The sequence below is a fragment of the Paramormyrops kingsleyae genome, chromosome 10, assembly GCF_048594095.1.
Source record: "Paramormyrops kingsleyae isolate MSU_618 chromosome 10, PKINGS_0.4, whole genome shotgun sequence".
NCBI classification, from domain to species: Eukaryota; Metazoa; Chordata; class Actinopteri; order Osteoglossiformes; family Mormyridae; genus Paramormyrops; species Paramormyrops kingsleyae.
Window position 1 is genome coordinate 4,523,090 of NC_132806.1, and position 23,447 is coordinate 4,546,536.

The following is a 23,447-nucleotide window of genomic DNA, read 5'->3' on the forward strand; positions in this document are numbered from 1 at the left end:
GCCTTTTCAGATTTTCAAATTACTTTGTTTTCAAAACAACATGGATATTGTGATTTAGGAGAGTATTTTCATTGTTAGTAGCTTAAAGTGCAAAAATAACCCATCTTCCTATTACCTGCCTGATAGGCACACTGTCCTATGACTGACTTACCACATTTAACTGGTCAGTATGAGCCTAGTTGGACCTGTTTGCAGCGCCCTCCACAATTATTGGCAGCCCTTGTAAAGATTTGTAAAAAGGGTTAGAAAAAATCCACCTTTTGGTGAAGCAGCTTCATGTCACACTGAAAAAATGAGAAAAATCCATCGTTTCATTAACATAAATTTATTCCAAGGAAACATCCCTTCATCAAGAAATAATGATCTTTAACAAAACACATGTGCCACGATTATTGGCACCCCTGGAAATGATAGTGAACACAATGTAACTGAAGTATGTTTCCCCTTTAATTTGCACATCTTTGAGTTGAATGGAGTGAAGAGGAACCTTCAAGCTGTAATCCATGACTTCCTGGTTAACAGGGATACGAACATGAGGTGACACAGAGCCCAAATTCCCTTAGTCATCCATCAACATGGGAAAGGTAAGAGAACATACAAACCAAATGAGGGAGAAGTGTGTTGACCTTCATAAGTCAGGGATTGGGTATTAAAAAATAGCTACTTGCCTTAAAATGCCCGTTTCTACTGTTAGGGCAGTAATAAAAAAATGGACAACAACTGGAAGCCCCCTGGAAGAGGACCCAAGATTGTTTTTCCCCACTTACAGTGAGGAGGATTGTAAGAGAGGCAAAAAATCCCCAAGGATGACTGTTGGTGAATTACAAGATCAAGTAAAATCTTAAGGTTACCACGTCTCTAAAAAACTATCAGATGCCCCCTTTGTGCTAACAGATTATTTGGAAGGTGTGTCAGGAAAAAGCTATTTTTTTGTCCTTCAAAACAGTCAGACGACACATCAGGACAACATGCATGACGCATATCGACATATTTTTGGCACAAATGGAACCCCATACTTATGCATATAGTCTGTCAGCAATCTTTTGCCAAGCCTTTTCCCCTGGCTTTATGTACAGCTACAGTGTTCCCTTTTTTAGTTATTGCTTCCTTGTACTCCTCATATAACTCCAAGATTATAATGCATTTACATATACATGCAAAGTGAATACAGTATTTTTGTTAACGTTATAATGTGCTGAAATAATGAAAAAGCAAAATAAAAAGACCAGGTGGCAACATAGTTTATGTGGTACATATAGATAACTGGCCCTTCCAAAACCTGACAAGGCTTATGTTTAGTTATATCTTAAAAACCTTCAAATTACAGGTTAAATTAAATGTTTTACAGGGTATTTAATTAAAATTGACAGTTTTCAAAAATATTTAGTGATTTTTTTTTACACAGATAATCATTCAACCTTGAAAAATGCTATTAAACTTACTTAATGTGTTAGAAAACTTACAAAACCTGTTGAAGTATGGTATAAATTTGTATTCCTATCAGTTAAAGTTACTGTATTTTAACAGATTTTAACCATGTTTTCTGAAAAAAAAATTCACCGTTAACAGGTTTTGCATGGCACCCCCGCTGCCAGACTTTTGACTTATTTTACAGATTTTTTTTACAATGTGATAACACAGAGAGTTACCTAGAATAAAAGTCTGGACCTCTCAGTTTGGCGAGTAAAGAAAATCTTTTATTCCAGCAATTCCAACAAACGTTCCCATCACACTCTGGCGCTCGGTACCAAGTACCCCGAGCACACAGAGCAACCAGTTGATAAAGCATAACTCCCAATTCCCTATAAGGACTTCTAAGTCCTGATTGGTCACAAAACACCAAAAAATGGAGCTCAAACGTAGAGCAGTATTCAAAACAATCTCTTCTTGCCTAAGGCCTAAGACATAACAGACCCAATATGCCTCCCCTCCCGGGCCTACCAATGTCCAATTTTTCTTCTACACTCCCCCCTTTTGAACACGCGAGATCCGCGCTGTTCACAAATAATCAGAGTCCACGGTGTAGTAGTCCTCCGGACGAAAGCGCAACGGGCAGAAGCGGGCCGGTGGCGGTTGGATGGAACACGAGTCACCAGCGGTGTTGGTGTTGCTGGTGACATTGATGACGACCGGGGGCTGAGGTCCGTAGAGCCAGGCAGGAATGGGAGGATCATCCACGTATGGAAAAGAGGGAGCCCGCAGGAACATAAGAGATTTTGCCTGGGAAGACAGAACTAGCAATATGATTAGTAGCAACACTACAAGCAAAAGCAATATACTAAAAGTTAATGGTTTAATCACCCCGGATAAACCCGGAATCAGTGAGGAGAACCAATTGTCCCAGCTGTACTCAAACAGGCCATGCTCTTCATGCATCTCAGACAGCTGTTTGTGCACTGCGTCCTCTAGATCCTGCACAGCCTGAGAGGAATCAGGGATGTACGCGCAACATTCTTTCCCCACTATAGCACAAACACCACCTTTCTCAGTTAATAGGAGATCCATTGCCTCATGGTTTTGCAGAGCTACCTGCTTCACTGTGGATAATTCACCTTTAACGGTCTTTACAGTGTCAAGTGTCTGACTGATCACTTTTTCAACTGCAGTCTGCAGGGCAGCCACCTCTGTCTGAAGGTCTGCTACACCAAGGGATGGAATAAACCACAAACCACTGCTCAGTTCGACTAAGAGACCGTCTGTTCCGTGAATAGGCACGCAGTCAGCAGAGCAGCCATGACGGACAAAGAGCCGGAGCATGTTTGATTTAGGACTGCCATATCATGATTGGTGTACGGAATCCCGTAGAAGGCAGCACCGTGCCACCCACCTCTGGGAACATACTGAGGTTAATTGGAGTTACCAAGTTGACCATAGGTGTGAATGGTGCACACAGGTACGCACGTACACAGGCAGGCACTCATGCACACAGGCACGCACGTACGCAGGCATACAGGCATGCATGCACACAGAGACACACAAGCATCATCGGCGATCACTCGGAATCGAGTATGATGGTCCACCTGGGGGGTCCTTATTGTGGATCTTCAGATGGCTGAAGAGGCCAATTCTCGAACCACAAACCTTATCCCAACAGGTGCGTGGCTTCTTTTAATGTGGGGAGACTGGGGCATAAACAGCCACCACACGGTCCTTGACAGAGACAAACCTATTATCAACGGCATGGACTCCAAGACAGCTGAAGGTCCATCTCTGCTGCAGCCTTCTTCCACCTTCACAGCCGTTGTTGTGATCCACCTGCATGCCTGGACACAATCCTCCGCCTGCTCCGCTGTTGAGGTCTTTCTTGAGTCGCGCTTTGTCTGGCACCTCCCCCTCAACCTTACCGCCAAGGGTGACCCTACCAGGAGCGTGGCTCCAGACGGTATCGCTCTCGGGATCTTTGGCACACGCAAGCCTCCCCACCACGACAAGGTGGCGACTCTCCGGAGAAGACACACACAGGCACACGGACAGGTACAACGACAGGCACGCATGCACGCACACAGGCATGCATACAGGCACAAACACAGCCTGGGACGCATGCACACAGACAGACAGGCAGGCAGGCGAGCACAGAAGCACGCATACAGGCACGCACACAAGCAGGCACGCACGCAGACACATACTGGCACGCACGCACGCACAATTGCACGCAGGCAGGCACGCACACACACAGGTACGGACACACGCATGTACACAGGCATGCACACAAGAACACTGGCACGCGCACACACACAGGCCCACACACACGCACAGGCACGCATGCCCACAGGTACGCATACAGGCAGGCATGCACGCAGACAGGGACGCACGCACGCAAGCACACAGGCATACACAGTTACACTTGCACACACACAGGCATACATACAGGCACGCACACACATGCACGAAGGCATGGACGCAGACACAGGCACGCATGGACGCAGACACACACAGGCGCGCACGCAGACACATACTTGCACGCATGCAGACACATACAGGCACGCACGCACACACAATTGCACGCAGGCAGGCACGCACACACGCAGGCACACAGACAGGTACAGACACAAGCATGTACATAGGCATGCACAAGAACACAGGCAAGCGCACACACACAGGCCCACACACACGCACGCACGCCCACAGGTACGCATACAGGCAGGCATGCACGCAGACAGGGACGCAGGCACGCAAGCACACAGGCATGCACAGTTACACTTGCACACACACACACACACAGGCATACATACAGGCACGCACACACATGCACGAAGGCATGGACGCAGACACAGGCGCGCACGCAGACACACACAGGCGCGCACGCAGACACACACAGGCGCGCACGCAGACACATACTTGCACGCATGCAGACACATACAGGCACACACGCACACACAATTGCACGCAGGCAGGCACGCACACACTCAGGCACACAGACAGGTACAGACACACACATGTACATAGGCATGCACAAGAACACAGGCAAGCGCACACACACAGGCCCACACACACGCACGCACGCCCACAGGTACGCATACAGGCAGGCAGGCACGCAAGCACACAGGCATGCACAGTTACACTTGCACCCACACACACAGGCATACATACAGGCAGATACGCACACACACCAGCATGCAAGCACGCACACAAAAACTCTGGTTCTAAGCTAGCTATCCTTAACCCAGGACTTCCAAACATAAGCAAAACAGTTACATTACTATTAGTTAGCATTATTATTAGTAAGAATCCCTTTACATTGCATAATAGATAAGAAATAAATGGATGTAGAGAAGAAACATGTTTACAATTTAAAGTATTTTAGAGATGCTGTAAGTATGAAGGTGAATGGTTCAATGGGGCAAATTCAAATAAGAGGCTGAGAAGGATGTTCAGCTTCAGCCACCGGCTCTCGTGGTTGGCAGTGGGCTCTAATTTTGCCGGTTCTTTCCTTTCTTCTGTTTCCCATGCCCTGTTTGCAGGGGCACCTTCACCACATTGCCAATTGATGTGGACACCTTCACACTGCCTGCTTCTGGATCATTTACATTGAGGTGTTCCACTGATAATTTATCCACTTTAGTTTCAGCAATGTTCCAATTAACAGCATTCAGCTGGAATTCACCGTCTACAACTTCTATCTCTACATCCATAATTTCCAATTCAACTGCTGAATCAAAACCCCTCTCTGCAGTCTCCTCCAATTTCACTTCTCCAATCTGTACTTCTACTATTTCAAAATTAACATTACTTTGATCTAAATATTCAAGATCAAACTGGCAGAGGTCTACCAGTACAGCTCCTACCTTCAGCCTGTCTTGGTGGTCGTCTGCAGGCTTTATGGAGATTGTCCTTTTATTTAGCACAAAGGCCTCCAACCCATGTGCATCTAACCGCTTATCCCTCCCAGGCTGGTTGGTGGGTGCAGTTACTGGGAAGCACTCTTCTCCATTGCCCCAGCAGATGATCTCCTCCCACTTGTCCCAGGCTGCCCAATACACATCATCCGTCCAGCTAACTGCCTTGGCAATTGGCTTTCGGGTGTGTGAGACGATGGAACCGTCAGCCTGGTCAGAGGGTGATTCTGCTGCGGAGCACAGCTCTTCCTCTTCTCCCCAGTCAATCGCCTCTCCCCACTTGTCCCAAGTCGCCCAGTACTGGTCGTCGCTCCAGCTGACAGCTTTAGCCATTCTTCTGATTCTGAATGAGGAAAAACAACATACAGGCAATGCAATGGAGCTGTCAGTCACTCCAGACACATAGAATACAGGTCTGCACAGACCCACACCTTTGCAATCAACAGCCGCATTACTGCATAGGAAACTAGCTATCTTTCACATAAAATTTAAAAATAATCAAAACAGAAGCCTGGGACAATTTAAATTTTATTTAATAGCAATATACCGATTTCAGTCACCAGATAAAGTTTACCCGTTTCGCTACACTGCCTTTATTTGTGTTTGTTGCAACACATCCGCCCTCTCCTGGTCTGGTGGAATATCACTGCTGTAGGCAGCACCGACCCGCATCAGCAGCCGAACGTACAGTAACATGAAAGCGCGGGAAGGCGTACGCGGAAAAGGGACATATCAACTAGACTTTGCAGCACAGGAAACTAGCCGACTTGCACATAAAATTTAAAAGTAATTAACACAGCAGCCCAGAACAATATTAACTTTATTTAATAGCAATATACTGATTTTACTCACAATCACGCGCAAATTTACTCAAGCGCAGGAAAGAACACGCCGAAAAATTTAATATAAACTAAAATATACTGATTTTACTTAGAAACATTTTAATATACATGCAAATTTGACAGATACTAAAGTGTAAGATAATTAACATAATAAAATGGGAGCAGACATTTATCGTACCTCGCCATCTTGGTCCAGAGACGGAAGTGAAGCTGCGTGTTTCAAATTTGCAGCGTCCCACGTGCCCAGACGTCTAATGTAACCAAGCAACGCAGCGATAACATAATTAAATAATAACATAACAATAATTATAGTAGTCGTATATAATAATAATAAGAATGGAATTTTATAAGATGAATCGTACAGCGATACCGATACATATATTGATATCGGTATGCTGAACAAGGTTATGCCACACAAGCCTCCTACAATTCAAGAACCTGAAGTTAGATTAATTCACAATTTATCTGTTTACATTTTACCGTGACCGTGCGCACGATTGCCCCCCCCCCCCCCAAAACAGGAAGGTTTGCGCAGTCGCACAGCAGAAAGGCATTCCTGATTAATGCCCTTATTTTGTGGCTTATTTGGAGTCGTTTTGAAAACGACACACATAGATTTATTAAGTATGCAACGCAGTGATTTTAATTCATTCATGCTGCACGTATAAGAAGATACTTCTATATTTTACTAATTTTCTTTGAGTTGTAAATGTAAATCCCGCTGCATGGGATACCGATATTGAAAAGGTACTGTACGTGGTACTGCGTTTTTGAAAGCTGTCCCATACGTATTACATTTCTTAATTAGTACCGGTGTTCTGAGATTATATTAGCCCGATCAGAATAACACATTCTGATTTAGAGCGCATGCGTAGAACAGAATTACACGATGTTCTCCGCTAGCCCATAAATTCAACAGACTGTTTCCACGGAAAGTAAGCAATTATATTTTGCTGTTTTTACGTGCAGTTACAGTTATAACTGTATACCTACAAGTAGCATTTATGCTGTTTCTCTAATGTGAGCTAATACATAAACTAAACCCACCGCTGCAAAAACATTCTAGCTTTAATTCTGTCATGCATATTCTTTTATTTGTTTGTATTGTCCGTTTTTGTTCATAATTTGTAATATTCCGAATAAAGCCAATTTCAGATAACTAGATATGTTGATCTAATGCCTTTTCAGATTTTCAAATTACTTTGTTTTCAAAACAACATGGATATTGTGATTTAGGAGAGTATTTTCATTGTTAGTAGCTTAAAGTGCAAAAATAACCCATCTTCCTATTACCTGCCTGATAGGCACACTGTCCTATGACTGACTTACCACATTTAACTGGTCAGTATGAGCCTAGTTGGACCTGTTTGCAGCGCCCTCCACAATTATTGGCAGCCCTTGTAAAGATTTGTAAAAAGGGTTAGAAAAAATCCACCTTTTGGTGAAGCAGCTTCATGTCACACTGAAAAAATGAGAAAAATCCATCGTTTCATTAACATAAATTTATTCCAAGGAAACATCCCTTCATCAAGAAATAATGATCTTTAACAAAACACATGTGCCACGATTATTGGCACCCCTGGAAATGATAGTGAACACAATGTAACTGAAGTATGTTTCCCCTTTAATTTGCACATCTTTGAGTTAAATGGAGTGAAGAGGAACCTTCAAGCTGTAATCCATGACTTCCTGGTTAACAGGGATACGAACATGAGGTGACGCAGAGCCCAAATTCCCTTAGTCATCCATCAACATGGGAAAGGTAAGAGATCATACAAACCAAATGAGGGAGAAGTGTGTTGACCTTCATAAGTCAGGGATTGGGTATTAAAAAATAGCTACTTGCCTTAAAATGCCCGTTTCTACTGTTAGGGCAGTAATAAAAAAGTGGACAACAACTGGAAGCCCCCTGGAAGAGGACCCAAGATTGTTTTTCCCCACTTACAGTGAGGAGGATTGTAAGAGAGGCAAAAAATCCCCAAGGATGACTGTTGGTGAATTACAAGATCAAGTAAAATCTTAAGGTTACCACGTCTCTAAAAAACTATCAGATGCCCCCTTTGTGCTAACAGATTATTTGGAAGGTGTGTCAGGAAAAAGCTATTTTTTTGTCCTTCAAAACAGTCAGACGACACATCAGGACAACATGCATGACGCATATCGACATATTTTTGGCACAAATGGAACCCCATACTTATGCATATAGTCTGTCAGCAATCTTTTGCCAAGCCTTTTCCCCTGGCTTTATGTACAGCTACAGTGTTCCCTTTTTTAGTTATTGCTTCCTTGTACTCCTCATATAACTCCAAGATTATAATGCATTTACATATACATGCAAAGTGAATACAGTATTTTTGTTAACGTTATAATGTGCTGAAATAATGAAAAAGCAAAATAAAAAGACCAGGTGGCAACATAGTTTATGTGGTACATATAGATAACTGGTCCTTCCAAAACCTGACAAGGCTTATGTTTAGTTTTATCATAAAAACGATCAGGTTACGATCAGCTATGCGGTAGGAGTGGAACGAGACTTCACGAGACTTTCGGCAGTATTCAACATGGCGGCACGCTTCTAAAACAAACTAACAACAAGTAATTAGGTATCTTCGCCAACTTAGAATAACCTAAAATTAAGTGAGTAAATAAGTAAAAAGTATATAATTAATTGCGGTTCATTTAAAATCTTCACTCTGGAGGAGTCTGTGGACGGATTGGATAACCTATTTACTTTCATCGACGAGTGTTTTGACCGGATTATAATGGGGAAACCAAAGCCTCTCACCGAGACTCCGACCACCAGCAAAACCGCTTCATCCACCAAGAGGAGCAGACCCGAGGATTCACCCGAGGCGGCCTCCCCACCTAGGGAAGACCTGGCAAACATTCTGGACTCCATTGATAAGAGGCTATCGAGCTTCGACGCACGTATGTCCCTATTAGAAATTCTCCATAGGGAATTCCAGGCGATGCGTGAGTCTCTGGAGTTCAGCCAGAAACAGGTGGAGACGCTCGCTAAGGAGAACGCGGCTCTCAGAGAGTCCGTGAAATCCCTCACAGAGGGCCTGGGCCAGCTCTCGTTAGAAAACAAGAAAATCAAAGAAGCGGTTTTGGATCTCCAGGCGAGAAGCATGAGGGACAACCTCGTTTTTGCAGGCATCCCAGAAGCAGCGGACGAAAATCCCGAAACCACGGTGAAGAACTTCATCCATAATCAGCTCAAACTTCCAGCGGAGACCACAAGTAACATCACCTTCCATCGTGTGCACCGCCTTGGAGGTAAAAGACCCGACGGCCATAGACCACGACCCATCGTGGCAAAATTCGAGCACTTCAAGCAAAAGGAGCTGGTTAAAAGCCGAGGCAGGGAACTGAAGGGGACGAACTTCAGTGTCAACGACCAGTTCCCTAAGGAGATCCTGGAGCGACGCCGGGTCCTGTTTCCCGTGAGGAAGCGTCTCATAGACGGAGGTTCCCGAGCGGTCATCACCATGGACAGGTTGTATGTCAACGGACAACTTTATCGCGATCGGGATACTACCCCCTGGCTATACTAGAGTAAAATAATCCTGGGGACAAAAAAAAAAAAAAAACGCTAACTTTTCCAAGGTATGTCTCCGTTAATATAATAACTGCTGGTCTCATAGCATAGCCTGAGGTAAGATGTGCCCACGTCTTACTAGTGACTGCACCCCGCTTTTTCTCTTTCTGTTCTTTAATTTAGCTGTTATTTTCTCTCCTCTTTTCTTCTTCTCTCTTCTCCTATATATAACGTATAACACCATGATTATGCATAAATGCATCACACATAACGTACGCACACAAGCAGCACATAAACAGACCATACACATAGACACATCACACACATATGTACTTCACACGCACATAGAGGTACATAGGCACTTATGCGCACATATAAGCACAGGTGAGCATAGGCACGCACAGACACACACACCTAGCAAGCTCCTCACACCCGGCGAGTTAGTTTAAACATGAGCACAATAAGGTTTGTCACATGGAATGTACGTGGTGTTGGCTCCAGAGTAAAGAGGCTAAAAGTTTTTAATCACCTGAAAGATTTACAAGCAGACATTGTCCTCCTACAAGAGACACATCTGTCCAAAACAGCAGCAGATGCACTCACCTCACCACAGTTCCCTCATGTATATTCAGCTGGATACAACTCAAAACAGAGAGGAGTGGCCATACTGATTAATAAAAAAATACACTTTACTACCATTAACACTAATACAGACCCAGAAGGTAGATTCATTATAGTCAACTTATCTATCCAAAACATGAACATATGTATCGCTAGTATATATGGCCCAAATGTTGACGACGACTCCTTTTTTCACACTCTTTTCACCTCACTTTCTGATCATTCTGACACCACACTTCTTATAGGAGGGGACTTCAACCTGATTTTTAACCCTGAAATTTATAGGTTTAGTAACGCAGGTAGCTATAGGAACTGGCAATCCCCAGAAATCCTGAAACAATATATGAGGGACCGTGGTCTATGTGATGCTTGGCGTTCTCATCATCCCACTCTTAGAGAATATACTTTTTTCTCGTCTGTACACCGATCATACTCCCGCCTAGACCACTTTCTAATCAGTAGCTCCAAAATGAGGGACACTTCAGCGGTTCAGATCCACCCTATCACTATCAGCGACCACGCCCCAGTCTCCCTCACTCTGACTAACACAAAGGTCACTCCGCCAATCAAACATTGGAGATTTAATACATCATTACTTAAAGATGAAAATTTTATAAATTATTTCAAACAGGAGTGGGCATTATACTTGGAGGACAATGACACACCAGGAATCTCAGCTTGTGTTCTTTGGGAGGCAGGGAAAGCAGTCATGCGAGGTAAGATAATTTCTTATTCCTCACATAAGAAAAGAGTAGAAAATTCACTAATATTAGAACTAGAGCAAAAGATTAAAACTTTAGAAAGTGAATATGTAGCCGCAACCCAGGAATGCATTCTGAATGAATTAAGGAAAACAAAACTTAAATTAAACGAGATTAATGAGAAAAAAACACAGTTCTTGGTACAAAGGCTTAGACTGGAAAATTTCGAACAAATCAACAAATCAGGTAGATTTTTAGCCAACCAATTAAAGCTGAACAAGGAAAAAACAACAATCTCTTCCGTAAAAGACCTATTAGGTAATATTACACATGACCCAGATGAAATAAACAACACCTTTAGAAATTTCTATGAAAATTTATATAAGTCACAGATTGATCCACCACAGGCTGATATTGATGAATTCCTTAACAATATAAATCTTCCAAAATTACAGGAAGATCAGGTAATGGCACTGGAGGCACCCATTTCAGTGGCAGAACTCCATGATGCCCTTCAGCATATGGCCAACAATAAGGCTCCGGGACCAGATGGTTTTCCAGCAGAATTCTATAAAGAATTTTGGACTACGTTAGAGCCCACTTTCCATAGAATGGTATGTCATATTAGAGAAAGCGGCAAATTACCTTTAACTATGAACTCGGCCAATATTAGTTTACTCCTAAAACCAGGTAAGGACCCCACGCTCCCATCTAGTTATCGTCCCATATCACTAATAAACACAGATCTGAAATTAATATGTAAAGCTTTAGCAAAAAAACTGGAGAAAGTCACCCCTTTCATAATACACCCTGATCAAACAGGCTTCATCAAAGGTAGACAGTCGGCAGCCAACACACGCAGGTTAATTAACTTAATGGATTACTCTACCATTAACAAACTAGAAACTACAATTATTTCTTTAGATGCAGAAAAGGCTTTTGACAGGGTAAATTGGAAATTTCTTATAGCAGCACTAAATAAATTTGGGTTTGGATCATCTTTTATTAACTGGATTAAAATTCTATACAGCTCTCCTAATGCATCAGTCAGGACAAACGACCAAACTTCACCAAGCTTTCTTCTCCAGAGGGGTACTAGACAAGGCTGCGCACTCTCCCCCTCTCTCTTCGCTATTTTTATTGAACCTCTAGCAGCCATGATAAGACAAAATAGAGATATTGCAGGTATTCAAATTAAAAATGAGCTTCATAAGATAAGTCTTTATGCAGATGATGTATTAATTTTCCTTCCAAACTCTCAATCCTCCCTATCTCACACAATTTCAGTCATAGAAAGATTTTCATCAATCTCTGAGTATTCCATCAACTGGTCAAAATCCACAGTCCTGCCTATAAACTGCGATTTTCAAAATGCGCCAACTGCTACATTACAATCAGGAAATATCAAATATTTAGGTATAAATATTTCCCCCAGGTTGTCAGACCTGCAAAAATTAAACTTTACTCCACTTCTTAAAACAATAGAAGACGATCTTATACGGTGGAAAACCCAGCCCATATCACTCATGGGGAGGGTGGCCTCTATTAAAATGATGGTTCTACCCAAAATTAACTATTTGTTCTCAATGATCCCCTATAAACCCTCTTCTGCCTGGTTCAATTCATTAAATTCACACATTTCCAAATTTCTATGGCATGATAAACCACCAAGAATTAGTTTAAAAACCTTACAAAAGACTAAACAATGCGGAGGTTTAGATTTGCCACATTTTTACTACTACTTTCTTGCCAATAGATTACAATATGTTTTGAAATGGATTAATCCAAGCCCGCTAGACAGACTATGGCTAAATATAGAACAGGAGTTCTGTGATAATTTAGATATCTCCGATTTGCCATTTATCAGCTCTAGTATCAAACACCATAAATGTTTCCTAAGTATTAATATTAGAACATCTCTGACAGCCTGGTGGGACTTTCTTAAATTAAACAAATCCTCGCTAACCCCATGCCAACGAACGCCCATCTGGAACAATCCAGACATCCTACTGAACAAGAAAGTGTTAAATTTCACTGTATGGAGGGATAAAGGCATACGGTATCTAGAGCATATTATCCAAAATGGACAATTTATTACATTTGGAGAACTTGTCTCACAATACAATATTCAGAGAAGCAAGTTTCTAGAGTACCACCAACTTAAATATATACTGCGGGTTAAATACGGACATGATGAATTAAATCTACAATTACCTACAAAGGTAACCCAACTACTGAGAATCCATGCGCCTAAAACAATGTCAAAAATATATAGATCAGTGTCAGATTTAAACGATCTCTTCCAACCTCAAAATGGGAAATTGATTTATCGATTAATATAGACCAGAACATCTGGACACAAATATGTTTAAATACTTTTAGAATGACCAAAAAACCCAATCTGCAACTCATACAATATAAGACTCTCCATAGAACACACTACACAGGACAAAGGATGTTCAAGATGGGCCTCATAGAATCCGACACCTGCCCTTACTGCACAAATAATGCACCAGATAACTATATGCACGCTATGTGGGAATGCACAGCTGTTCACCCATTTTGGCAGAGGGTATGCGAAGACTTATCTACGTGTTTAGGGTATAATATTCCGGCCTCCCCGAGATTATGCTTGCTAGGCGATGTAAGTAATATGGATCTGGAGGGTAGTGCAACACAAATGGTTCTCACCGCCTTGTGTATCGCCAAGAAAACTATTCTTGTGAATTGGAAATCAAAAAACAATCTGAGTATTAATCAGTACAAAGGTCTCTTGTTGGACCACATTAGTATGGAGCGAATGTCTGCTTCCTCCAAGAATCAATTAGCCAATTTCAACTCTCTCTGGTCCCCAATAATTGACTCCATCACTTAGTGGGTGTGTGGGGTCATGGCTTTGCTGTTCCTTGTGTCCCTTGGATGGTGGGGGGGCTCTGGGGGGTGTGGGTGCCGGTGGCTCCGTGGGGCTGGGGGCCTGCGGTTCCTGGGCTGGGGGTTGTGGGTCGCCCCTGGGCTGGCGGGGTGGGGGGGCTGGGGGCGTCTACCCGGTGGGCGCGGGGGGGGCCTGGCGGCCTGGGCGGGGGGCGCCGGCCCTGGCCGGGTGGCTAGGGCCTCGTGGGTGCGGGGTGGAGCGCGGGGCTCCGGGGGGCCCGCTAGTGGGGTGGGGGCCTCGTCAGTGCCGGGGGGGCCGGTCTCCCCCTGGGCGCCCCTTCCCATGTGGGACTGACTAGGGTGTCGCTCTGGGAGCCTCTGGGCATGCTGGCCTCTGGGGGGAGGGCATCGGGGCAGGGTATAGAGGGTATAGGTCCCAGGTCAGTCTGTCTGGTGAGTGTAGGTGTTTGTGTGAGAGCGGCTCGTCAGCGAGGCCTTCGCAGATGAGGCTCCGGATACCCCCCTCGGGTTGGGGCGGGGGTGCTTCGGCGGGGGTGGTAGCGCCCCCGTGGGCTTTGGTGCCGCGCATCCGGGCGCGTCATGCTGGATGCCCGCTGCCCTGCTGCATTACCACCTATTCCCCCACAGCCCCTACAGCCCACACCCACCTACACCACACTCCATATAGGTACTGGGGGGTGATCAGCTAGTCACCCCCCATCTCTTTTAATTCCACTCTAGACACCACACCCACAACACCACACTGCATCACACAGAGGGAAGGGGGGGGTGACTAGCCACTCACCCCCCTCTGTATTATTTTAATTGCACTTTAGACATACATTCATGTCACACCACTTTTTCACATAGGGCATTGGAGGGTGGGGGGAGCTGTGCAGGTCCTGGGTCGGCTGCTTCGGCAGCCCACAGCTGGACAGCGCGACTCCCTTCCCCTCTATTTTAACTCCACTTTAGACATTGAGGGCCTGTGGGGGCTGGGGGGGGAGGACCGCAGCTCTGGCTGGGGTATCCATCCCCCACTTGTGTCCCCCCACATTTTAACTGCACCCTAGCTCCACACATACGCCCATTCCCACTGATCAAGGGGGGTGGTGAGCGAACCGGGGGAGTTGGGGGATGGCGGGGGTGGCGGGTGTTTTTGCCGGGCGGGCCCGGGTGCGGGGCGGCGGCGTCCATGGGGGGCTGCCGGCCTTCGGCGGGGGGCCACTAGCCTGCGACCTGGGGGGTGGGGGAACAGCCTCTGGAGCCGACCACTGGACAATTCCAGGGCATCTGCTGTTGGGCCTCGAGATGAGTGTGTGCGTGTGGGCGTGCATGCCTGTGTGTGTGTGTATCTGGTGAGTGTGTGCGTGTGGGTGTGCGTGTCTATGTGTGTATCTGGTGTGTGGGCGTGCGTGTCTGTGTGTGTATCTGGTGAGGGTGTGCGTGTTGGGCGTGCGTGTCTGTGTGTGTGTATCTGGTGAGTGTGTGCGTGTGGGCATGCGTGTCTGTGTGTGTATCTGGTGAGGGTGTGCGTGTTGGGCGTGCGTGTCTGTATGTGTGTATCCGGTGAGTATGCATGCTCTGTTTGTCTGCATGTATGGCCTGGGACGGGGGAGCACATCGGTGTTGGGGTGGTGCGGGTGTGGTGGGGTGCGAGTGTTTGGTGAATGTGGGTATCTGGGTATGAATGGCTCGTCGGCGATGCCGGCGCAGATGAGGCCCCAGACACCTCCTTGGGTTGGGGCGGGGGGGCGCTGCGGCGGGGGGCGGGGGTGTCCCCCTGGGTGTTGGCGCCGTGCGTCCGGGCGTGCCTTGCCTGGCGCCCGCTGCCCTGCGGCACTGTCGACTATCGCCCCACGCCCCCCCTGCCGGCCCGCATCCACCTACACCACACATAGGTAATGGGGGGTGATCAGCTATTCACCCCCCATCTTACACATTAGACGCCACATATAGACATCACACCGCACCACACAGAGGGAAGGGGGGGCGATTAGCCACTCATCCCCCCCTCATTATCTTAACTGCATTTTAGACATACATCCACGTCACACCACTCATCCACATAGGGCCTTGGAGGGCGGGGGGAGCTGGGCAGGTCCTGGGTCGGCTGCTTCTGCAGCCCGCAGCTGGACTGCGCAGCTCCCTTCCCCTCTATTTTAACTCCACTTTAGACACTTAGGGCTTGGGGGGGCCGGTGGGTGTCTTTTCCCCATATGCTCCCCCATATCTCAACGACACCTTAGCTCACACACATGTACACCATCAATGATCAAGGTGGGTGGGGGGCGGTTGGGGGGCGGACGGGGTGAGGGGTCCTGGGTGTGGCGGGGGCGGCGGGCGCCGGTGGGTGGGCTTGGGGGTGGGGCGGCTGCATCTGGGGGGTGCTGCCGGTCTCCGGCGGGGTGCCCGCTCGCCTGCGATCTGGGGGGGTGGGGAACATCCTCTGGGCCGTCCACTGGGCAAGTCCAGGGCATCTGCTACCGGACCTCAAAGACGAGCAGGTGTGACTGGGAGTGTGTGTCTGAGTGTGTGTATGAGTGCATACATGGATCGGTGTGTCTGCATGTTTGTCCTGGTACGGGGAGTACGGGGAGCACGTGGATGATGGGGCGGTGTGGGGGCGGCAGTGAGGGGACTTGGGGGAGGGAGGGTACGGGGGCTGGGGAGGGAGGGTTGGGATCTGGGCTTGGGGGAGGGGGGGTCGGGGTAGCCAGGGGCGGGTGTGCTTGGTGGCTCTCGGGGCGTCCCCCTGGTCCCCCGGGTGGGGGTTCTTGGGGGGGGGCGGGTCTCCCCGGGGCTGGCGGGGCCCCCACGGGGTGTTTTGTGACCAATCAGGACTTAGAAGTCCTTATAGGGAATTGGGAGTTATGCTTTATCATCTGGTTGCTCTGTGTGCTCGGGGTACTTGGTACCGAGCGCCAGAGTGTGACGGTGGCCGCCTGTGGCCGTGGGGTTCCTGGCTCGTGCTCGCCGGTGGGGGGCGCCCGGTGCCTCCCCCCCTGCCTTCCTTGGGTGGACGCGCAGCCTTCCGGTAGCGGGGGGCCCGGGTACCTGGCCGCTGTGGGGCGGCTGGGTCCATGACCCGTCGGGGCTTTCCCGGCCGTCTCGGGGCTCCGGGGCGGCGTTGTTGTGGCCTCGCACACTCACTGGGAATCATTCCATGTTAACCTGCACACTCATACATACACTCACAACACACAAACATACACACATACACAGATGCGTACACAAACACATACACGTATGCGTACACACACACACATACACGTACATATGCACACGCACACATACACACACTTTCATATCAACACACATACACTTAGAACGCACACACACATAGACATGCACGCACACATACACACAGGAGAGCCTAGGGCTCTCATCCCCTATTTTACCCCTGTTTCTCCTTGTATGGGTGTGGGTGTGAGAGTGTGTGTGAAAGTTGGTGTGTGGCTTCCACTCCCTCCTCTCAGATGCAGATACGGGTACGACGATATTTAGACAGTGTTCCTGGTGGTCTGCTTATGCATATATATTTATTTTCTTTCGTTGGTATTAACGTATTTAATTCCAGGAGCAGATACTGACACAAGCACATTCCCATGTCATAATAGTACCACTGGTTTCTTTGTGTGTATACTGTTTGTGTGTGTCCCTGGATCTTATCTTTCAGATACAGCAGCTGGTGTGATGATACGGTGTAAAGCAGCAAGATGCAGAAGCTGTCCTCTTATTACTCTTTCTTTTTTGTTCTACTGTTTATGTATTATTTCTCTTTCCCTGTCTCTCTCTCTGACCTCCCTCCTTATTTTATTTTTATTTTTATTATGCATTTATTTATTTTTCTACTTCCTCTGTCTCTCACCCCTTTCTCTCCTTTCTCACTTTCTCTCTCTATCTCTTTCCCACTAACCCCCCCTGTCAGCTCCGGCTTTGTGGCGCAATGACATACAACCGATTAATAAAGAGTATACCTCAAGTAACAAGAGGAGCTTAAATCCGAAGCTCCACTTGGCAAAATAAAAGTGTTGGCACAATAAAGCTCCCAGACTAACATCCTGCTTGCTAAACTGCCGGACACGACAAGGGGGAAAAAAAAAATAAAAATAAATAAATAAAATAATTAGTACCGGTGTTCTGAGATTATATTAGCCCGATCAGAATAACACATTCTGATTTAGAGCGCATGCGTAGAACAGAATTACACGATGTTCTCCGCTAGCCCATAAATTCAACAGACTGTTTCCACGGAAAGTAAGCAATTATATTTTGCTGTTTTTACGTGCAGTTACAGTTATAACTGTATACCTACAAGTAGCATTTATGCTGTTTCTCTAATGTGAGCTAATACATAAACTAAACCCACCGCTGCAAAAACATTCTAGCTTTAATTCTGTCATGCATATTCTTTTATTTGTTTGTATTGTCCGTTTTTGTTCATAATTTGTAATATTCCGAATAAAGCCAATTTCAGATAACTAGATATGTTGATCTAATGCCTTTTCAGATTTTCAAATTACTTTGTTTTCAAAACAACATGGATATTGTGATTTAGGAGAGTATTTTCATTGTTAGTAGCTTAAAGTGCAAAAATAACCCATCTTCCTATTACCTGCCTGATAGGCACACTGTCCTATGACTGACTTACCACATTTAACTGGTCAGTATGAGCCTAGTTGGACCTGTTTGCAGCGCCCTCCACAATTATTGGCAGCCCTTGTAAAGATTTGTAAAAAGGGTTAGAAAAAATCCACCTTTTGGTGAAGCAGCTTCATGTCACACTGAAAAAATGAGAAAAATCCATCGTTTCATTAACATAAATTTATTCCAAGGAAACATCCCTTCATCAAGAAATAATGATCTTTAACAAAACACATGTGCCAAGATTATTGGCACCCCTGGAAATGATAGTGAACACAATGTAACTGAAGTATGTTTCCCCTTTAATTTGCACATCTTTGAGTTGAATGGAGTGAAGAGGAACCTTCAAGCTGTAATCCATGACTTCCTGGTTAACAGGGATACGAACATGAGGTGACGCAGAGCCCAAATTCCCTTAGTCATCCATCAACATGGGAAAGGTAAGAGAACATACAAACCAAATGAGGGAGAAGTGTGTTGACCTTCATAAGTCAGGGATTGGGTATTAAAAAATAGCTACTTGCCTTAAAATGCCCGTTTCTACTGTTAGGGCAGTAATAAAAAAGTGGACAACAACTGGAAGCCCCCTGGAAGAGGACCCAAGATTGTTTTTCCCCACTTACAGTGAGGAGGATTGTAAGAGAGGCAAAAAATCCCCAAGGATGACTGTTGGTGAATTACAAGATCAAGTAAAATCTTAAGGTTACCACGTCTCTAAAAAACTATCAGATGCCCCCTTTGTGCTAACAGATTATTTGGAAGGTGTGTCAGGAAAAAGCTATTTTTTTGTCCTTCAAAACAGTCAGACGACACATCAGGACAACATGCATGACGCATATCGACATATTTTTGGCACAAATGGAACCCCATACTTATGCATATAGTCTGTCAGCAATCTTTTGCCAAGCCTTTTCCCCTGGCTTTATGTACAGCTACAGTGTTCCCTTTTTTAGTTATTGCTTCCTTGTACTCCTCATATAACTCCAAGATTATAATGCATTTACATATACATGCAAAGTGAATACAGTATTTTTGTTAACGTTATAATGTGCTGAAATAATGAAAAAGCAAAATAAAAAGACCAGGTGGCAACATAGTTTATGTGGTACATATAGATAACTGGTCCTTCCAAAACCTGACAAGGCTTATGTTTAGTTATATCTTAAAAACCTTCAAATTACAGGTTAAATTAAATGTTTTACAGGGTATTTAATTAAAATTGACAGTTTTCAAAAATATTTAGTGATTTAACAACTTATTTTTACACAGATAATCATTCAACCTTGAAAAATGCTATTAAACTTACTTAATGTGTTAGAAAACTTACAAAACCTGTTGAAGTATGGTATAAATTTGTATTCCTATCAGTTAAAGTTACTGTATTTTAACAGATTTTAACCATGTTTTCTGAAAAAAAAATTCACCGTTAACAGGTTTTGCATGGCACCCCCGCTGCCAGACTTTTGACTTATTTTACAGGTTTTTTTTACAATGTGATAACACAGAGAGTTACCTAGAATAAAAGTCTGGACCTCTCAGTTTGGCGAGTAAAGAAAATCTTTTATTCCAGCAATTCCAACAAACGTTCCCGTCACACTCTGGCGCTCGGTACCAAGTACCCCGAGCACACAGAGCAACCAGATGATAAAGCATAACTCCCAATTCCCTATAAGGACTTCTAAGTCCTGATTGGTCACAAAACACCAAAAAATGGAGCTCAAACGTAGAGCAGTATTCAAAACAATCTCTTCTTGCCTAAGGCCTAAGACATAACAGACCCAATATGCCTCCCCTCCCGGGCCTACCAATGTCCAATTTTTCTTCTACACTCCCCCCTTTTGAACACGCGAGATCCGCGCTGTTCACAAATAATCAGAGTCCACGGTGTAGTAGTCCTCCGGACGAAAGCGCAACGGGCAGAAGCGGGCCGGTGGCGGTTGGATGGAACACGAGTCACCAGCGGTGTTGGTGTTGCTGGTGACATTGATGACGACCGGGGGCTGAGGTCCGTAGAGCCAGGCAGGAATGGGAGGATCATCCACATATGGAAAAGAGGGAGCCCGCAGGAACATAAGAGATTTTGCCTGGGAAGACAGAACTAGCAATATGATTAGTAGCAACACAGCAAGCAAAAGCAATATACTAAAAGTTAATGGTTTAATCACCCCGGATAAACCCGGAATCAGTGAGGAGAACCAATTGTCCCAGCTGTACTCAAACAGGCCATGCTCTTCATGTATCTCAGACAGCTGTTTGTGCACTGCGTCCTCTAGATCCTGCACAGCCTGAGAGGAATCAGGGATGTACGTGCAACATTCTTTCCCCACTATAGCACAAACACCACCTTTCTCAGTTAATAGGAGATCCATTGCCTCATGGTTTTGCAGAGCTACCTGCTTCACTGTGGATAATTCACCTTTAACGGTCTTTACAGTGTCAAGTGTCTGACTGATCACTTTTTCAACTGCAGTCTGCAGGGCAGCCACCTCTGTCTGAAGGTCTGCTACACCAAGGGATGGAATAAACCACAAACCATTGCTCAGTTCGACTAAGAGACCGTCTGTTCCGTGAATAGGCACGCAGTCAGCAGAGCAGCCATGACGGACAAAGAGCCGGAGCATGTTTGATTTAGGACTGCCATATCATGATTGGTGTACGGAATCCCGTAGAAGGCAGCACCGTGCCACCCACCTCTGGGAACATACTGAGGTTAATTGGAGTTACCAAGTTGACCATAGGTGTGAATGGTGCACACAGGTACGCACGTACACAGGCAGGCACTCATGCACACAGGCACGCACGTACGCAGGCATACAGGCATGCATGCACACAGAGACACACAAGCATCATCGGCGATCACTCGGAATCGAGTATGATGGTCCACCTGGGGGGTCCTTATTGTGGATCTTCAGATGGCTGAAGAGGCCAATTCTCGAACCACAAACCTTATCCCAACAGGTGCGTGGCTTCTTTTAATGTGGGGAGACTGGGGCATAAACAGCCACCACACGGTCCTTGACAGAGACAAACCTATTATCAACGGCATGGACTCCAAGACAGCTGAAGGTCCATCTCTGCTGCAGCCTTCTTCCACCTTCACAGCCGTTGTTGTGATCCACCTGCATGCCTGGACACAATCCTCCGCCTGCTCCGCTGTTGAGGTCTTTCTTGAGTCGCGCTTTGTCTGGCACCTCCCCCTCAACCTTACCGCCAAGAGTGACCCTACCAGGAGCGTGGCTCCAGACGGTATCGCTCTCGGGATCTTTGGCACACGCAAGCCTCCCCACCACGACAAGGTGGCGACTCTCCGGAGAAGACACACACAGGCACACGGACAGGTACAACGACAGGCACGCATGCACGCACACAGGCATGCATACAGGCACAAACACAGCCTGGGACGCATGCACACAGACAGACAGGCAGGCAGGCGAGCACAGAAGCACGCATACAGGCACGCACACAAGCAGGCACGCACGCAGACACATACTGGCACCCACGCACGCACAATTGCACGCAGGCAGGCACGCACACACACAGGTACGGACACACGCATGTACACAGGCATGCACACAAGAACACTGGCACGCGCACACACACAGGCCCACACACACGCACAGGCACACATGCCCACAGGTACGCATACAGGCAGGCATGCACGCAGACAGGGACGCACGCACGCAAGCACACAGGCATGCACAGTTACACTTGCACACACACAGGCATACATACAGGCACGCGCACACATGCACGAAGGCATGGACGCAGACACACACAGGCGCGCACGCAGACACATACTTGCACGCATGCAGACACATACAGGCACGCACGCACACACAATTGCACGCAGGCAGGCACGCACACACGCAGGCACACAGACAGGTACAGACACAAGCATGTACATAGGCATGCACAAGAACACAGGCAAGCGCACACACACAGGCCCACACACACGCACGCACGCTCACAGGTACGCATACAGGCAGGCATGCACGCAGACAGGGACGCACGCACGCAAGCACACAGGCATGCACAGTTACACTTGCACACACACACACACAGGCATACATACAGGCACGCACACACATGCACGAAGGCATGGACGCAGACACAGGCACGCACGCAGACACACACAGGCGCGCACGCAGACACACACAGGCGCTCACGCAGACACATACTTGCACGCATGCAGACACATACAGGCACACACGCACACACAATTGCACGCAGGCAGGCACGCACACACTCAGGCACACAGACAGGTACAGACACACACATGTACATAGGCATGCACAAGAACACAGGGAAGCACACACACACAGGCCCACACACACGCACGCACGCCCACAGGTACGCATACAGGCAGGCACGCACGCAAGCACACAGGCATGCACAGTTACACTTGCACCCACACACACAGGCATACATACAGGCAGATACGCACACACACCAGCATGCAAGCACGCACACAAAAACTCTGGTTCTAAGCTAGCTATCCTTAACCCAGGACTTCCAAACATAAGCAAAACAGTTACATTACTATTAGTTAGCATTATTATTAGTAAGAATCCCTTTACATTGCATAATAGATAAGAAATAAATGGATGTAGAGAAGAAACATGTTTACAATTTAAAGTATTTTAGAGATGCTGTAAGTATGAAGGTGAATGGTTCAATGGGGCAAATTCAAATAAGAGGCTGAGAAGGATGTTCAGCTTCAGCCACCGGCTCTCGTGGTTGGCAGTGGGCTCTAATTTTGCCGGTTCTTTCCTTTCTTCTGTTTCCCATGCCCTGTTTGCAGGGGCACCTTCACCACATTGCCAATTGATGTGGACACCTTCACACTGCCTGCTTCTGGATCATTTACATTGAGGTGTTCCACTGATAA

General features: G+C 46.3%; 1 protein-coding gene across 1 annotated transcript; it reads left to right on the top strand.

Annotated features, from left to right (window-relative positions):
- The first annotated feature begins 7,887 nt into the window (after nucleotides 1–7,887).
- Nucleotides 7,888–9,735, top strand: LOC140593225 (uncharacterized). Its single transcript, XM_072717162.1, has 2 exons — nucleotides 7,888–7,940; nucleotides 8,051–9,735. The coding sequence occupies exon 2, from the start codon at nucleotides 8,941–8,943 to the stop codon at nucleotides 9,733–9,735; it is 795 nt and encodes a 264-aa protein (XP_072573263.1). The 5' UTR covers nucleotides 7,888–7,940; nucleotides 8,051–8,940.
- Nucleotides 9,736–23,447: the final 13,712 nt, after the last annotated feature.